Source organism: Nematolebias whitei, chromosome 12, assembly GCF_014905685.2.
Source record: "Nematolebias whitei isolate Nwh7 chromosome 12, NemWhi1, whole genome shotgun sequence".
NCBI classification, from domain to species: Eukaryota; Metazoa; Chordata; class Actinopteri; order Cyprinodontiformes; family Rivulidae; genus Nematolebias; species Nematolebias whitei.
The window spans coordinates 42,291,310-42,310,163 of record NC_056509.1 but is presented as its reverse complement, the minus strand read 5'-3'; the positions used below and the strand labels follow the sequence as shown (position 1 = coordinate 42,310,163).

Here is an 18,854-nt window from a genome sequence, read left to right as displayed (position 1 = left end):
ACCTGCCGCTCTCCGCCACCTGCCGCTCTCCGCCACCTGCCGCTCTCTGCCACCCACACATTTCTGCTCCGTGAAGGATTAACTCTTTGCTGTCCTGCTGCACTTCTCTTCTCTACAATTTAAATTTAAATACTGTGTTAAAGAAACGATCCATGCTGCATGGACTGTTTATAGTTGCAGCTTCATGCACTCCGCCCATCTTTCAGACGACTGTACGTACATGTTTGCGTTGTATCTCGGTGCAATGCCAATAAAGTTTATTCTGATTTAAAATATTACACAGTATTTAAATTTAAAATGTCTATTTACACAGAGGTGAGCGAGTGGGAGGTAATGAGTGTGACTGCAGCAGAGAAGTGGGCGTGGCAGAAAGCGGAGATCATGACATGCTGTGTTCTTTTAGAACGTTTAGAGTTTAGAAACATTGCTTAGAATATTGCAAGAGTGTGGGAAGAGTTTATAGAGCATTAATATATATATACTAAAATAAACTATTACCTACTACTACCATTTGTACTACTATCCCTACTTCGCGGTTTTTTTACTTATCTGTGGGGGATGGTCCCTAAACCCCGCAATAAACGAGGGACTACTGTATTCTTAATTTTGTAGATTTTTTCCTTCAGCGTGTTCTAAAATCTTTTGTCCATCTAAAAAGTCTGCAAAAGCTGCAAAATCCTAAAGCTTGAAGTTTCATTCCCAGTTTGGCGCCCTCATAGCTCGTATGTGGGTTAAGTTGAAACCAGTCTGCACAGCAGAAGCAGCCCACACATAACAGCGGTCATAGACAACACCAACAAAGCTGGAGGAGGCGTTCGAGTCAAATCAAAAACAGCCGAATGAGAGCGTTCAGTCACGCCTGTCCAGCTGCTTCAGTCGGATGTGGGACCGGTAAATCCTGGCCCTCTTAAATGCTCCGTCAAGCTTCAGGAAGTTAATATGGTGTGTTGACAAAGACGGATGGTTTTCCTCAGGCCGACCTCACTTACGCAACCAGAGAGAGCTCTTTAGGTGTGAGATGTCAAAAGTTCCTCCAAGGCGACCAGCAGCTTAGGGATCCCACACATAGGAGCCAAAGTTTATTTTAAAGATAAAATACACGACAGTAAGTACTAATACTTTAATAATATTTAATCCACTAATTTTAAAACAAATAATTCACCAAATGATGTGCTGCAGGCTTTAGATCATGTTTCTAGGGCGGATGTGGTGCAGTGGTAAACGGACTACAGCGCCTTTCTTCTACCTTATCAAGATAAAGCGCTTTACAACACAATCGGTGTCTCATTTACTCATTCATACAGCTCTATACTAGATCTCTACAGAGAATAATCAGTGTTTTATCACATCATACACTGATGGGACACACATCGGAGGCAATGACGGGTTCAGTGTCTTGCCCAGGGACACTTCAGCATGTGACTGCTGGTGGAATCGAACCCCCAACTCTTGCATCGGAGGACGACTGCTCTAACCACTCAGCCACAGGTGCCGTAGTGAAAGTCTCAAGATCAATTCCCCGCCATGCCCACTTGGCTGTGTCTGTGATGGGTTAAATGCAGAGCACACATTTTGTGGAATGATGAGACACTTCACTTTCTTATTCACAAAAAGCCAAACTCAAGCTGACTTAACACAAACCTGTTTCTTTTTACTAAGACTCAGAAGAAGTCTTAATGCATACGAGGGGGGTTTATATTTTAATTTAAAACGGGCAAATTCAAAGACAAAAGTTATTTTATTTTACACCATGGGGACAGTGCTGCTGTTCGGCTTACTGTTTTTGTACTACTAGTGCTTAGCGTATTTTTAACTTAACGTTTTTCTTAGTTCATATCTTAGATCTTACTACTGGGTTTTTTTTTACATTTTACTGTTGGATGTAAATGGGACCCTGTGTACACAGTTTCATTCCACCTCATGTACCACATGTGACGAATAAAGAACCTTTGACTTCGATGAAATCTGTTAATCCTTAGATTAACAATCACCAACTTTGCATTTTTGGATTGTATAATAATTGGGATTGAAATAAGAGCAAACATCAATTTATGGTTTATGATTTGGACTTTTTTTAATGTCGTTTTTTTATTTAACTTTATTTATACAGGCAGTCTCACTGAGTCACCAGGACTCATTTTCAGGAGAGACCTGTCTGGCGCTGTGTAAATAAAAAGTTTATACCTGTATGAAGTGATCCTCTTCAGTTTAGATGCGGGCACATCGTAACCACATTCCTCCAGCACCTCCTGCCGGGCGATCTCCTCCAGGGAGAGGTCTGGTTTGTCCACCAGGCCGGCACAGAGCTCGTAGGTGACCCCCGCTGAGGCTGGGGGCCACTGGGACGAGCTCTCCTCCTCTGAGGCCGACTGGCCCTCCTGAGACTCTGAAGCTTCGCCCTCTTCGGTCTTTTCAGGAGCCTGAGAGGTTTTTGTTTTTGCCTTTTCCCACTCGCACATGTACACAGCTGCAGGGGAGGAAAATGAAGGAGAAACGCTGAATAAAGATGGACCTGGAGTTAAGAACCGAATGTTGTTCTTGTGGCCATTTTTCTCCCATCAACATTTATAAATGAAGGGAGGAGAAAAGTATCGAGGCCCAGACTTCCTTGAATTTAGCTCAGTGCAGTGTGAAAAAGCCTCTGGCGACTTTTAACAAAGGAGATTAAGCTACTTTGTACTGTAATGGGGGCCGTGGGGGTCTATTTATGAGTTTACATTTCAACAAATCGGTTGACTGAACAGAGTTTACATTGTACTGTTTCAAGTGAAAGTGCCCACAGGATGTTCTATAGTCTAAACTTAGACTGGTGTCAAAAAAAAAAAAACGTAGGGCGGGCAAAAAAAGCTGCAGTTAATTTATCTTTGTTGTAGCAAACACACCAGTTGTGCTACTGGTTTGTTGCTTTCTGAACAAAGAAAGAGAGCATACCTGGACGGAACTGCTTGACGAGGACAAAACAGTGCGAGGTGGTGTTGAAGATCAGCACGGATACGCTGCAGGGATCAGAGAAAGAGGCCAGAGTTACACAAAGTTGGTTTAAAAATCTGCACAAATGACGTGAAACTAGACCTGTCGCGATAAACAAATCAATCGCATGATAAATGAAAATTATCTACCTCGTTTTCATTTATCGACTTTATCGTTTCTTTGTGTCTCTCTCTTTCTACTGAAGACACTGGATGACAAAAGGTTCAACTCCGGTGCTCTGCACTGACCCCTCCCTTACTCTTTTCTCTTCAAAATCCTTTTTAATCGTCCAAAATCACGTTTTTGGATCGTTAAAAGCAGCTAAGCTGAGAAGCTAAGCTACGAGTTAAGCTAACAGGCCGACCTCGGGGGAAAAAAACTTCGTCTTGTCGAAGCTCCAGAATTCATGGTTGAAACCCGTGCCTTCATCTAAAAGTTGTTTTTCTCTGCAGAAAGAAGCTGAGAACTTGTTTAATGATTTTTTATTAAAAGCTTTGTGTGAAAAATGCTCTGCTAAAGAGCTCAAACCACACCGAGCGTCCACCATTTTGAGAACCGAAAGAAAGGAGAGACAGCCCATGTCACGTCAAGGGGCCTCCCTCCCATTTTCTTAAAGAGACACGCTGCTTGCTCCCTCACTATCCATCCTTCGGTTCAAACAGTCTTATACCGCCATCCAGTGGTTGAAAAAAGGTACTACACTCAAAATAAATTAACCAACATTTCTTCTTAAATTTGACAATTACTAATTATTGTCAAATTTCAAACGATATCGTTTATCGCAATAATTTCTGAGAGAATTAATCGCCCAGCAAAATTTGTTATCGTGACAGGCCTATGTGAAACTGGTCAAACACTTAAGACAAAACCATTTTATTCAAGGCATTTTACATTTCTTTTGTCTTCTGTAGAACAAAAACATTTAAAATATAATAAACCTCAAATTTAACGCGCGTGAACATTAAATTTTATTTGGTATGTATGTGAATAACTTGGTTATATCAATGCACTTAACCATCAGATTCACAACACAATGCCTCGCCAAGTGTACTCTTGTATTGGACATTTCCTGTGATAAACTTCTAAAAATAAAGTGATACTAAAATACCCCCCACTTCTAAAACAAGACGTAGAACCAGAGACCAGAAGGTCAAATTGCAGGGATATGGACCCGTCACTACAAAGATATGGAAATGAAAGTGGAGCGAAGGTCCTGGTGAAATGTAGCCGGGTCAGTTTGTGTTTGTGCGGCGCTGCCGGTGCAGACTTGGAGGCCCGGGCTCTGTGTTGGGAAAAGCGGATGTGTCTGAGGCGGCAGGAAGCCCTGCCCTGCCTTTCCCGTGCTGAAAGGGAACCAGTTAAAATACTGGACCACGTCTACTCAGGTCATGATTTCAGGCCTGCGCTTTGACGTTTGAGCTGAGACTTTGAAGAAGAAAAGGTCATGTTGGCCAGAAAAGTTTAACTTTACATGTAAATCCAGCAAAGTTCAGTCAAGTCATCTGGACGGTTTCTTTTTTTGTTTTTTGTTGAGACGTTTCGTCCTTCATCTAAAGGACTTCATCAGTCCGAGAAGCCACAACAAACTCAGTCCCACAAGCAGCACACTCACATACTGGACCAACCAGGTTGCTGGTGCTAAGATGGTTTCTGGGGCCCGCCCTCTCCCCTGTCGACTCCTCTGAGGCAGCCGTGGTCACGGTGGTTCAAAACGTCAAAGCTCGTGCTCAATAATCCAGAGGACCTGACTTAACTTTGCGGGATTTTTTTTTACCTGGATTATTGATCATGAACTTTGATTTTTACAAGTAAACTTAAAAAAACTGACATCTCTATCCAATAATTCAGGTCCACTTAAAGGTTGGATTTTTTTTCTTCTTTCGGCTGCTCCTCCTTCAGGGGTCACCACAGCGAACTGACTCGCACAAAGACCTGGCAAGTGTTTTGTACTCCAGATGTTCTTCCTCACACAACCACAGACCACTGAGCTACCACAGCCCTCTGTGTGGAGCAGAGAGCTGCCATCTGCCCGGGCGGGGGAGCAGATGGTGGGGGTTAAGGGCCTTGCTCAAGGGCCCAGAGTGGAGCAAATGGAAGTGGAGGCAGGTGTGGGTGCTTCACCTTTTTCACTCACATTTTGATGTTGTCGGTACAGTGAGTGGAACCGGCGACCTTCAGATCACAGGCCCACCTTCTCCAACCTCTGCACCACCACTCGCCGATACTTAAGGGTCGTATATTATTGTCTGCATATTTTATATCATTTTAATCATTCACACCAAAATGTTCGTTCAGGAGATGGGTGCTGTGACTTTTGTTCTTTTTAGATAATATAAACTATGTGCGGCGCAGAGGTTAGAGAAGGTTGCTCTGTGATCGGAAGGTCACCGGTTCGACTCCCCGGACCGACAACATCAAAATATGGGTGGAAAAGGTTGAACACCCACACCTGTCTCCACCTTCATTTGCCCCACTCCGGGCCCTTAAGCAAAGCCCCCAACACCCACTGTCTGCTCCCAAACAGGTCTCTCTTCAAAATGAGTATATACAGAGTTTATACAGGTATACCTGTATAAAGAATGGTTAAAATAAAATAAGATTTAATAACTATAGAAATCTATTGAGATCTCTTCAAAAACAAAGTCGTATTCAGATTTGACTTCAGCGTTTGTTTTTAAATTACTATGCTACTTTTAGCTTTTTGTTAGCCTTGCCTACTTTTCAACCAGTTGCCTCAAGTTTTTCTACACTTAACTAAGTTTTAGCTTTCATGTTCCTACACTTAGCCTTCTGCTTCTGTTTAGCTTTTTTAGTTTCTGTTCTGCTTGTTTAAAGGTTAAAAACCCACCTTCGGCAAATTTCACCAATCAATCAGCTCTCTGTTATCTTCATGTTTGAAGCCTGAAATGTGGCAAAAGGTTGAAAAGTTCAAGGGGGCCGAATACTTTAGCAAGGCACTGTATTTTCTTTTGCGCCAGAACTGAAAACATGATTTGATTATTTTGATTTTTAACCAATCAGAACTACAGATTGGTTTTTATTGTAGCTGCAACGACAATCAACCACAGCTGGTTCATAAAGAGGTTGGCAAAGTCGTATAAAGCCTCAGTTAAATTGTAGTTTACGTCTCAACTTAAAGAAGAACAGAGAACAATAGTGATGTATTTTGGGTGGAGATCCTCTATTGACTGTGTCGAGGTTAGATTTCTTCGAGCAGCTCCTCTACATTGATCTGATTGATCAGCCTCTGATGGACAACACAGATGGTCCATTCAGGCACTTCATTTTTTTTTTTTGTTTATTGTTCTTTTGAAAGACGATACGTAGTTGTGCAAGGACAAATAAAAATGCAATGCGATTTTGAGAAAAACGCAAAACAATCCTGAGTCCTTTTAACAAATGCTACAACAATTTAGAGGAATTTCCTCTTTAAGAAGAGCTGCGTGTTGAACGGAGGTTTGAAGCTTGCTGCTTTTTCTCAGGGGTGCTATTTTTTACAAAGAACCTGTGCTCGGGGTCAGTAGAGGAGGAAGGGTTGAAATGACCTGAAACTTACCTCGGGGCATTACGGTACATTAAGGAGGAGAATCGGTGGTTTGACACAAACGTGTGATATTTGTTTTACAATACATCCCATGAAACTCAGACTTTTATAAGCAATGTATTTGATTTAGAGTAGGTTTCCACATCTCATAGAAACAGGCTTGTTTAGTTTAATGATCCAGTAAATGAAAAGTGTATGAAAGATTAAAAATAACTGGATAGATTTCCAAACATTGACAGAAAACACAAACACAAAACAAAATTAGCATTTTGACAGAACAACAAGGGATCTTTTTATCATTGGATGATGATAAAGGCCATTTAAAACTAAAAAACATTGGAAATACAACATTTTACAGTGCACAAAAAATATGAGTCTAAACTGATGGAAATAAAACGTTGAGCACCTTCGTTCTCGTTTGTTGATCCCAGACAGCTACGTGGGATTCAACTACTTTAGATACAAGATCTTCCGATTAAGAAATGTTTTGGACACGAACGTGGATGGTTCAGAGGTTGACCACAGAAACGCTGCTTGAAAGTTGAAACCTGTTTCAAGTTAAATTTGTGGAGATAAATTAGCCTCAAAAGAACTCACAAAAGCAAACAAGATTCAAAAATGCATACAGTTTTTTTTCTAATAAGACAAGATAATGTATATTTGTCTAAAACGTCATATGTTCCAGATTCATTCATTCATTCAACCTTTATTTAGACAAGTTAATCCCATCGAGCCTCGGGGACTCATCTACAAGAGAGACCTGAAATTCACAGGGTTATTAGAAGCAACATATTTCTGACTCGACACGGTAGTTCGCTTTAGGCTCCCACAGACTCGTGCGATCCTCAGTCCGCGAGGAAGACGTGCGCTATGTCCACAGAGGGTTTAGACTTCGTACTCGAGCGTCCACCCTGTGCGGCTGCAGTCAGCTCCGCAGGCAAGGGGCGTTTACCTTCGGGACAAATTGAGTTCAGCGATTGGTCATTTGCTGACACGCCTACTGGATTGATTGACAGGTCGCAAAAAACAAAACAAACAGAGAGCTGGCAGCCCCAGCAGCAGCAGTGTTGTGTTTATATGTTGTTAATAAAAAGTTCTAAAAACTACCGCTTGCCTCTTGGGGAAAAAACTAAACAGGCCAGACCACAGCTGAAGAAGGGGAATTTAATACATTGGTGTTGCACATAAAACAGTCTGTCGCCGGGCAGTTTATTGTGCGACACCGAGTACGTGGTCGTAAATATTGATCTTTGCGCAGATACGTCCTGCGGGCGTCCGCTTCGACTCTGATCCGGTACACGCGGACCTCCGAGGACTGACGTCCGCGCGAGTCTGTGGGAGCCTTTAATTTGACATTAAATGATGCCAAAAAATGTTAATTTTATGGACTGTAGGAAAATAAACAACTCAAAATTGGTAGGTTATTCTTCTTCTGGAAAAAAAAACTACTGCCCTCAGTGTCCGAGCCTCTACCAGAGAATGGTGGATGGTTAAACATGTACGTAGAAAAAATGAAGGCAATAATTGTTGCCAGTGGGATTAAACAGATTGATAATGTTTATCATCAGGCGTGCACCGATTGCAGTTTTCTGGCCGATCACCGAGCTCTAAAAAGTCTGACCTGCCGATTCCGATTTTGTTTTACAAGCGACACTGTCGGGCGTTATAAGGTCACGATGCACCTTCAATTTTCAATCTTATTTTATTGAAAAACATACCCTTGAACAATATCCTAGAAACAATACAAACGTTTTAACTGGCCGTGAGGTAGTGCTCTGAAATATAAATGAAGTTTAGACAATTGTTGTTAAAACTACAAAAAAGAAAAAAAATCTGTAAAATCGGTTTCTCGTGTAAGTATCGGCCGTTCTCCCAAACTTAAGGAAATCGGAGCTGATTTATTGGTGCGCACCTATTTATGATCTTAGATAATATGGAACAGAATATCTCCATGTTTGATAGTTGGATGCAGATGTCCAAACTTTTCACTGGCCTTGAACGCAGCATTACACTTTGTGAATCAGGAGCATGAAGAAAGTCGTACATTTGGAAAACGGTTAACGCGTTTGTGATACTTGTGGTGAACATTTGGGAATCTAGTCGTACACTCGTGGATCTTGTTTTATGTTTTTGTGAATACGTTTGAGACCAACTTATTTCTATACAAACATGGCTGTTTGAATGTTGTTTTATTTGTGTTAAGAGAATTTTTTGATCAAAGGTTACGAATGATTATTGTGCTTTATTATTGTGGCTGAGAATCTTCCCCTCTGCCCTGAGAACAAGGAGCTCAGTTGTCTCCAAAAACTCTCCCTCATCTCAAACTGAAGAAAGTCTCTTTGATGCCCATGAACCATATGTTTGTGCAACCAAAGTTTTGTGTGAGGAGGCTGCAGCTGGCTTCAAGGACACCCACTGAATTAAAATAAACTCGATATAAACACATATATGTTGATGTATGTAGTCTCGAAATCTGCCCTTGCAAGTAAAATGCCGGTCAGGTCTTCACCTGCCGTAAGTTGCGGTTCTTTTGAGTAAACAACGTTAAAGAATGCGCTAATTTCTCCAACAGGAAGCCCCTTTGTTCACCAGCAAAACGCTTCATCTTCAAGTGAAAACGTAGAAATGTGAGACAACTAGACAACATGCAATAACTGCAGGGGAATGTTTTACCTGTCATGAGTTCGCATAAAGTCCCAGGATTTCTTTGTGCCATTCTGTAAAGAAACACATTTAACAGCATAAACAAAATATCCTTATATCAATTATATTGACTGTTGTCTCTGGGTGACAGAGAAGCAAAAACAAACACCATCAATATATATTAATAACTGACCGATTCTTGATTAGAATTAAAACTGTAGCACAAAGAACACTTTACAAAAACATCTATAAAGACAAAATAATAATAATAAACTAAAACGTGTGCACAGGGAAGACTTTAAAGTTTTTTTACGAGACAAAAAACAATTATACCTTCATTTATTTTACACCGAACACAAAAGCAAGGCAAATAAAACATATTTCGTTTACTTTTTATGGCTTTTCATGGAGAAATTCTTAAAGATTAAATACTCAAACTTGTGTTTGTGATATTTACTCTGACAGGAGCTTCTGTGAAATTTTTAAGCGCAATGCTAACGTCATTAAATTGTACAGTGAAGCAGGTGAACACTACACGATTATGATCACAACCAATGTGGTGTCAGCCTGTTTATTCATCTTAATATTTCCTTTTGAGTTATTCATATTTAAACCTATTCAAAGGGGCTAACTATCTGTAAACGAAGGAGATGCAGTAAATATACATATGTCAAGAGTTACCTTTTAAACATCAGAAATGCGTAACAAACACAAACAACCCCCATGTGTGAATTCACCGCAGTAACTTTGCATATATTCTCTCTTCACATTACTGTATAAAAATGGTAAAGTTGGCCTACATTCCATGTGCCTGAGGAAATGTGACCTTGATTCAGATTTAGGCTGCACCTCCTCTCCACCCACAAGCTCCGTCAGACGCAAGGAAGACCGCTTTACCAGAGCAGGCGTTTTTATTCCTCAGCAAGAGATCTGGTGTTTGAGTGAGTTGGTGCAGGTTCATCCAAGAAGAAGACGACGAAACTGAAATAGTGAGTGAGTTGTAGCGACGTGACTTTTTAAATCTGTGATTTGTAAAGCACGAGTAAATAACGATGACCCGAGACAAGAAAAAACAGCGTTTAACTCTCGCTATCTGCTGTTAATCCAGAGAAATTAAGCCAAGACAGATGTTTTGGCTGCACTACGGTCTACCAGTGTAATTACTTAGAAAATCCTGTCATGTCAATAAGAGAGTGTGTGTCTTACACAGAGTGAGTCCCAGTAAGGTCGAGCCAGAGTGAATGGTCACTACAACAGTAACGGGCAGCAAGTAAATGGTCTCTCTTTGAAGTTGTGCTGAAATCAAAAAAGATAAATGCTAAAAAGTACTTTACAATGCATTTCTGATCCCTCCAACCATACTGATCTTTCTATTATGTATTCGTAGTACATTTATATTCTCACTAGTACACCAATAATCATATGGAGGGGTCTCTCCCGTGGACACTTTGACACACTGCAGAGACTCTGGATCATGTCCACAATCATCTAATTGGAAGACCACTTCCACCTTTTACCATCTAAACAATAACAGCGACAGACCGCAGTAATACCACCACCTCGACAACTGTGTTATTTGTTGGATGTCTCCTGTCTGCAGTGGTCAGGATCTACCAAACGCCGTCCAACGAATGAGAGCCTGTGAACTGGCAAAACAGTCACCAGTAATGTTTTCTGTAAGTGGGATTTTCTAATCCAGTAAAACAAGCTAAAGTCAACTTAAGTCCTGAACTAAAGCTCAAGGATGTCATTTATTTTTAACTGAAATGTGTCAGAAGACGGTGCATCACAACTTGTTTATCGCATCCACAGAACAGCCAGAGCAATTTGCCAAAGAATCCCACAATGGGCACATCTACATCAGAACTAACCCACAGTTGTACTACGTATAGCAACAGCAATGCACGATAGAAGTAGTCCTCAATCCTGGTCTTCGAGGGACACCATCCTGCCCGTTTTAGATGTTTCTCTGCTTCAACACTCCTCTCTGAATGAATTATTATTATAGATTTACAGGCTTCTGCAGAACTTGAAGACCTGCTGAAGAGCAGGGAAACAACATGCAGGACAGTGGCCCTCAGGCTTGAGGACCACAGCACTATATGAAAACCTTAGGTCCAGCCAGTGAAGTAGATATTACTCTAATATGCTATTTTTTGGCTATTTCTGGGTGTAAACTGGGACCTTGAGTACATAATTTCATTCCACCTCATATACCACATGTGATGCGAATGACAATAAAGATACTGGAACTTAAAGCCTCTTAAAGCACCCTGCCACATCACAAGGATGGTTTTGAGGAATACAAGAACAAGTACCTCAAGTGATTTAGCCTCAAAATTCTCAAGGTTTCATTGGACAACCTAGTCCAATTCATGCAGTCCCCACCTCATAACCTAAAGGATCTCCTACTGACTGCTTCTGAACAGATGCCAGAGACATGATGTAGATTTACCTGTGCCGGGAGTTTCCACTCCATGAATCTTTGGAAGGACAACTCAAGACTTATCACTGTAAGAAGAAGCTGAATTAATCCTTTGCAAAGTGTTTGGCATGTAAAGATAAAGTAGGTGGTTTACAAACGTGCCTGGGAAAACCTGACTGACACGAGGAAAACAGTGGCGCAATTCAAGTGCCAAACAAGTTCCCAATCTGCCTTACGGCCTTGGTCAAACTTATGGAAAATTTAAAGAACTGGCGAAAAACTAAAAATTGAATTCACAGAAATTGTGCGACTTATGTTAACAGTTGCAATCAACATTTTTGAAATCCTGTTGCTATTGAAAATAAGTTGTTTAGACACATGTCTGGTGTTGGAACAAGGCTGTACGGACGACACTGCGTACCGTTATCACTACTGCCTTCCATTGTACAAAATAAAACACAAATTGTTGTCAAAGTACTCTTCAGTGCCCCGTTACCACACACAGATGGCTGGGCTCCCCTCATTACTTGGGCCACTTGCTGAGAAGGGGGTGGCGGGAACAGCGTGAATGGCCTAGGGGAGATCCAGAACCATGGCTGACATGGATTACTACGGAGAGATTAGCCCGTGGGGAGAGATGGAGTCAGAAAGGAAGGGAAGCAGAAGCAGCTGACGGGGGACCTTAAAATCGATGTGGCCCCACTAACATCAGAAATGGCGAACTCCTGTGAGAACGGTGGCTGCAGAGAGAGGTAATCTTGATCTTTTAGGTCCTTAAACTCTAACAACTATATATTTCAAAACACACAAAGCTCCTGCACTGACAACAACATAATAATTTACGAGCGTATTTTACGAAGCAACAAAAATGATCATCTTGAAAACGCTAATACACAAGTTTGTGGCGCTCCATTTAATGTAAGCTTTATTATCTTGCAGGTTAATTATATTAGTCAACAATTAGTTGGTTCTTTAAATTGCTAACCTAAAAGATCAGACGTTTTACATCCTATTAAAGATAACTATCAGTTAATGTGATTTTTTATTTTAAACCTTAAATAAATTTACAGTAGAATCATCATCTGTTATTGTTGCATTAATTTCACGTCCACCGGTTTTAAAACGTATGTTTTTAATTAAAAACCAAAGTAAATTTTGATTATATTTATTGGTACGAAATGGAAATTCTCAATCTACGAAACAAACAAAGTACACAAATAATTTGCCACAAGTTAATTGCGAGAATTGAGAAACTGTGTTTGAAGCTCGCTGAGGAGTCAAACAAATGATGGTTCCAGATGAATAATTCAAACCATCGTGTTGAATAAATGAAAGGTAATTATTCAAATCCAAGTAGCAACTTGTGATTCTCTATCAGCGATAAGAGGGGTTCCCCAGAGTCAACAAGGGACAATCACCTGCTTTCTAGAGGGAGTCGAAACAAAACATCACCAAAACCAGTGATTCAGAGAGTCTCTTACAGGACATTATCCACTCTGAGGGTCTGGGAGTGTTGGTGGGACGGATCAATGACCAGTGGCTCAGCTGCAGGTGGACAGAGGAACAGAAAAGGACTCCAGAAGAGAAACTCCCTCAGAGCGATTTTTAAACAGCCTTTGTGAGGACTCGGAGTGGAGCCCGTCCTGAGCTCTGAAGGGCACATGAGGAGGATAAGATACAGACGGGGGTCAACATCGTCTTTTTTGTTGTCCATCTGCCATCTTTAGCCAAACTCCTGACAGGTGTAACCTCGCTCCTCTGACGTCACAGGTGGGAACCCCAGACAGGACCACCTCCTGAGCCTCTGATCACATGATGCCATTTAAAGCCATTATAGTTGTCAAAATATGCCATTGTTCAATTCATTTAATTTGAATGTGTGTTTAGTGATAACCAAAAATCATTAAAACAGTGAACTTGTTCACTGAGAATACAGATGCTCATTGTTTAAACTGACTTAAGAATAGTTTGGTGTCCCTAGCTACTTCGCGGTTCGTTTATCGCCGACTCGCTTTATCGCGGTTTTTCAAAATAAGACAGGACATTATACAGAATTTGCCGATTTATTTCTGAACCTTTATTTAACCAGAAAAATCCCATTGAGATCACAGATCTCTTTTGCAAAGGAGGCCTGGGCCTGAAGGCAGACCAATATACATGCTTTTGGTCGGTGGGAGGAAATCAGAGTACCCGGAGAAAACCCACGCAAGCACCAGAAAAACATGCAAACTCCCGAACTCTTCCTGATTGATGGATGAGCCGCACGATCGGCACAGAATTAAAAAAATATATATAAATTATTTTAAATTATTTAGCACCTGCAGCACCCTTTGTGCAGCACTTACTGAAGGATAAACCTCCTGCTGCAGCTGATCAGCTGTTCTCCATGCAGGAGAAGTGGGCGTGGCCAAAAGCACTTGCAGGTGGCAAAGAGCAGAGGAGGAAGGGAGCTGAAATCATGACATTGTCTTTTTAGAGCGTTTAGATTTTAGAAACGTTGTGTTTCACTTATCGCGGGTCTTCAGGGCACGGCTCCCCCGTGATAAACGAGGTACTACTGTATACTGAAAATAAAACAAATAAAAAACACCTAACTTTATCAATAGGTTACACGTTTACATAGCTTACCCTGGCTGTTATGTTTGGTGACCATTCGTCAAAATCAGATCATTTAAATAATCAGGTTAAGAAATAGACAATACTTTGGATTGTTCATCCATTTCCTTACATGCACATCTTCATGGAGGTCTGAGTTGTTTAATACTAACAATTCCTACAAGCGTTGTTCCTCGTCAGCTGGCTCAAGCTTCTCCACATTTCAACTTTTCTGTCATTTGGATATTTTATGGTTTCCAGGCCATCAGACTCTGCAAATACATGAATAGCCCCAATATCTTGATCCAAATGCTTCTACTGTCAAAGCTCTTAATAATTATTTCAGCCTGATGCTCTTGATTAGTCTTTCAGCATGGTGAAGACGCATCCTGTGCATGCATGATACTGCTGACACCAGTCGAAGCGGCCTATAGTGTCCTGCTCCTTCTGGACTTCTCAGTACCAACAGTAGTGTCATCTTTGGCTGATTAACAGAAAAACTGCAAAGCTATTGTCAAATACTAAATGAATTCAGGTCACCAAATTGTGATTGTTTAAGGAAATATTTCGCACTTTGCTGGAAACTATTATATGACGTAGCTTTAGGGCCACGCTAAGAAAAAAAAAATAAAATAATAATATTACAAGAATAAATTTTGTCAATTTTTTTTTTTTTTTTTTTGCAGCTCTTGTTTATTTTATTTTATTTTCACGAGTCGGATACGAGACCTGTCAATCAATCCAGTAGGCGTGTCAGCAAATGAACAATCCGAAGCTAAATGAGTCGTAATATGATTCGAACTCCCGACACGATAAAGCAGGTTTACAGCATTTTAACGGTGGTAAAATGAAGAATGTTGAGCATCTTGTTAAGTTATACTTTGGTATCAGTTTTACAAATAAGGATACACTTAATCCGTTAGCACATCAGCATCAGATAATTATCAGTTTCAGGACTTTGAACCTGCTCACAGTAAGGTGGTACGCTGTGATGGGCTGCAGAGCAGCTCTGCAGGTAAGGAGCATTTAGCTTCGGATTGGTCATTTGCTGACACGCCTTCTGGATTGATTGACAGGTTGCGTAGTGGATCTGACTCATAGGAAAAAATTAAAATAAAAACGAGAGCTGTAAAAAAAAAGTCTCATACGACCTTTTTCACACACTATTGACTTTATTCGACTTTATTCTTGTAATTTTATGGCTTTTATTATTTATTTTTTTCTTAGCATGGCCCTAAAGCTCCGTCATAACATCAAGACACACAAGCATGAAAATGAGCTGTCTTTTAAGACTATAAGTATGCTGTGTTTTTAATAAACCTACAGCACAATACAATACTAGAAGATTAACAATTATATTAATAAAATAAATCAACCAGAGTTAGATTGGAAGGATAAACCGAGGCTCCTACCTTCACACATTTTTCCATCATGAATATCTGGACGCTGCATTGAAGCAGCTAATGTGACACTAAATACGTGATGAGATGCTCATCAGAGGAGCTGAGAATGTGCCTTCCCTCTCTGCTACCGTCGTATGGATAAAACAAATCTAAAAATGAAGTGATGACCGAGTAGAAGAAAGGATGGATTTACAAGCCCTCTGAAAAATGAATACTTCAGGGTAATGCAGGGGATAAATAATGCTTGACAGGCATGCATTAGCACGAATTAATGGACAACATAAAAGGCCAGTAACACCAAACATGCAGCGCGCAGACAAACGGTTAGTTTTTTATAGCAACGATGTTTAAAATCCAACTGGGATCAAACATAGATTGCTGCTTTTCAGCAAGCTTGATCCTATTTCCATTCGTTTTAACGCGCAAAACACCACAGAACCAAATACTTCCCTCTGAGAAGGAAAGTGACATCAACCTCTCTCTTTCTCAGAAGTGAAGCTTTGGTTCTCCTCTCTGCGATTTTGGAAAGAGCAGAATGCAGTTGGAAAGTGGAGGTTTGATGCGACATGAAATGAAGCTCTTTCCTCCCCGTCCAGACAAAAAAGGAGAGACACTTCCACTCTGAGCAGCAAACAGTTGACACTCTAAACTTTGTGTATTTAACCTCTAAATCTTCAGAAACTTACATTGCATTGACTTGTTTGTATCTGTTAATAAAAACTGAATATCTAAGTTTAGATGGTAAACTGGAACAACTACCAATTCAACTCTGAAATGAGAAGAAAGTCTTATCCCCACTAACAGTGGTTAAGGATAACTATTCTGGTCAGTGAGCAAACCTCCACTGGTTTTTGACTTGATGAGCCGCAGTGACGACAGCCCTGGTTTGACATGATTAAATAGTAAATGAAATACGTCGTGACCTAGTTGGTAAACTGACGCCAGCATGGTGGATCCAGAGTAGCAGCAAGCAAACCAGAAACATGCATGAAGCTGAGAAGAGGAGGAGACATCATTTCTTAATTTTAATGTAAACAGAGAACACAGAAATGCATGAGTTGGGTAACAAGGAATATTATGAGACATATTAGTGAAATAATTTAATATACATTAGGGTTGATTTTATTGTGTCCTTATTCTTGTTTACCATTATAAAGATTATATGTTTTCTATAAATGTCACTGCAGTAAAGATTATTTCAACTTCAGCACTTCAGCGAAGTCAGTGTTGTTCTTCCAAAACATGAATCATTGTTGAAATCAGGTCTCTCTTGTAAATGAGTCCTCGAGGCTCAATGGGATTAACCCGTCTAAATAAAGGTTGAATGAAACATGAACTTCCTGGACCAAAAAAAACCCAGTTCTTGTTTTGTATTCTCATACAGTAAATCCCTAAACCACCATTTGCCTGCTCTTGCTTATAATTACTATTGTTCTGACCAAGATGAGTTGTTTATTCAGTAATAATAAAAATAATTGTGATATCTCTGATGAGAGGAAGAGCTGTGATCGAAACGAGTCTTTAAATGAAACTGTATTAGTTTAAATATCAAGAATATTGGAGAAAATATGCAGCAAAGCCAACACTGTAGATCTTAGGTGCCAAAAAAAAACATATAATATTAGGATTAATTGTGATTATATTGTATGACTTTTAAGTGTGAGCTCTTTCCTTCTTGTCATCTTGAAGGTGTGCAAATATGACAGGATTTAAACTTTAAATTAAAGTGCCAAGCCTTTCCCTCTAAACTAAACAGTGAGGACACCTGATTATTTTAAATATTCAAATTAAATTTTACTGGGCCAGTTTTTTTACAGTTGGGATCGACAAGCCTCCTCTGAATTTCCCACATGAACACAGCATTATGTGCCGTCACGTTAGACTAAAACAATCTGGCCCTTTACAGACATAATTTAAAGAATGTGCTGATGTTAGCGTGATGCTATGCGCGGCTAACGTTAGCCTGCTAGCCTAGCTGCCTCAAGTTTACATAAACCGCAGACTGAACAGCCGCAACCGAGCCGCTGTGGGATTAAAACAAACCGACTGCAGTTGACGGTTTGCACGTTGCCGTTAAATCGTTAACGGCCGCTGCTGTTAACGTTAATGTTTGTGGTCAGCAGGTTAGCCTTGATGCTAGCGGCTAAAATGAATGGTGGGGGGAGGACGCGGGGGTTGGGCTAGCCGACAGCATCCAGACTCAGCATCCTCCCTCCACGGCAGTCAGAGGCAGCTCACCTGGTTGTAGGACACCCGGAACGGTTGCAGATAGTTGGACTCTGTGCACGGTACGACTTCAATGCCGTTAATCTCCTCCATAGTTCACGACTGGAGCAGGACGTTGGCTTCCCGATGTTTGACTGTCGCCGCGCGCTGACAGACAGTGAAGGAATGCCTACGGAAGCCGAGCGAGGACATTTAATTTAAATTCGAACTCGTTCGAGTTGTCCCCCGTTTGTCTTTTAAATTTTAGCTAAAGGTCCTAGCGCAAGAGACAAAGAGGTAGAGATGGAAGTGAGGAAATAAAGGCCCTATTGATTAATATTTTTAATAAACGGGTGTTTATTATTTTTCACATGTGAAATAAGGTCACAAATCAGTAAGCTTTTTGTAATTTTTTTAAATTCTGAATCTGAGGACATTAACACTAACAAATGTCCAGAAGATGTATTTAACCTTGCTGGTTTACATTAAGTTCAAGGTTCTATTGTCGTTCACATCACATGTGGTACATGAGGTGGAATAAAATTGTGTACACAAGGTCCCAGTTACATCACAAAATAGCAAAAATATAAAGTATAAAAAGAAACAGTACACAATGATCCAAGATATACGCTAAACACTAGTAATGCAAAATAATACGGTTTATTGAAAAGCAGCCTGAACATGAGTCTGTAGTGAGCAGATATGAATACAGCAGCTTAAAGGCAAGAAATCAGCAGCATGGATAATCAGCAGCACCAACAGGTCACATATCACCAATTAAAGTGGCATTACAGTGATCTTTCTTTGTTTTTTCTTACAGTGATTTTCTTGGTTAGGGATTTATGAGCCTAAGCTTTAGGGTAGAAGCTGTTCCTCAGTCTAGTGGTTCTACACTTGCTGAGGTTTTCATTCAGGTGCACACCCAAGTACTTGTAACTGGAGACCACTTCCACCGCAGATCCTCCCATGTTCAGGGGAGGCAGGTATAGGTGTGTAGGTAACAATACATAATACAGCCCAGTATATGCTGGGTATTTGCAGGGTTTGTACCTGGTATTTATAGGATATG

General features: G+C 40.5%; 1 protein-coding gene across 1 annotated transcript in view; it reads right to left on the bottom strand.

Moving 5' to 3' along the window:
• nudt14 (nudix (nucleoside diphosphate linked moiety X)-type motif 14) overlaps positions 1-17,954 on the bottom strand; it is an 18,838-nt gene extending 884 nt beyond the window's left edge. Inside the window, exons 1-4 of the mRNA XM_037685609.1 lie at positions 17,819-17,954; positions 9,188-9,231; positions 2,932-2,996; positions 2,185-2,467 (exon numbers count right to left, since the gene is read on the bottom strand). Of these exons, the coding sequence (XP_037541537.1) occupies positions 2,185-2,467; positions 2,932-2,996; positions 9,188-9,231; positions 17,819-17,899 (473 nt within the window). The 5' untranslated portion in view covers positions 17,900-17,954. The remainder of the gene's footprint in view (positions 1-2,184; positions 2,468-2,931; positions 2,997-9,187; positions 9,232-17,818) is intronic.
• Positions 17,955-18,854: the final 900 nt, after the last annotated feature.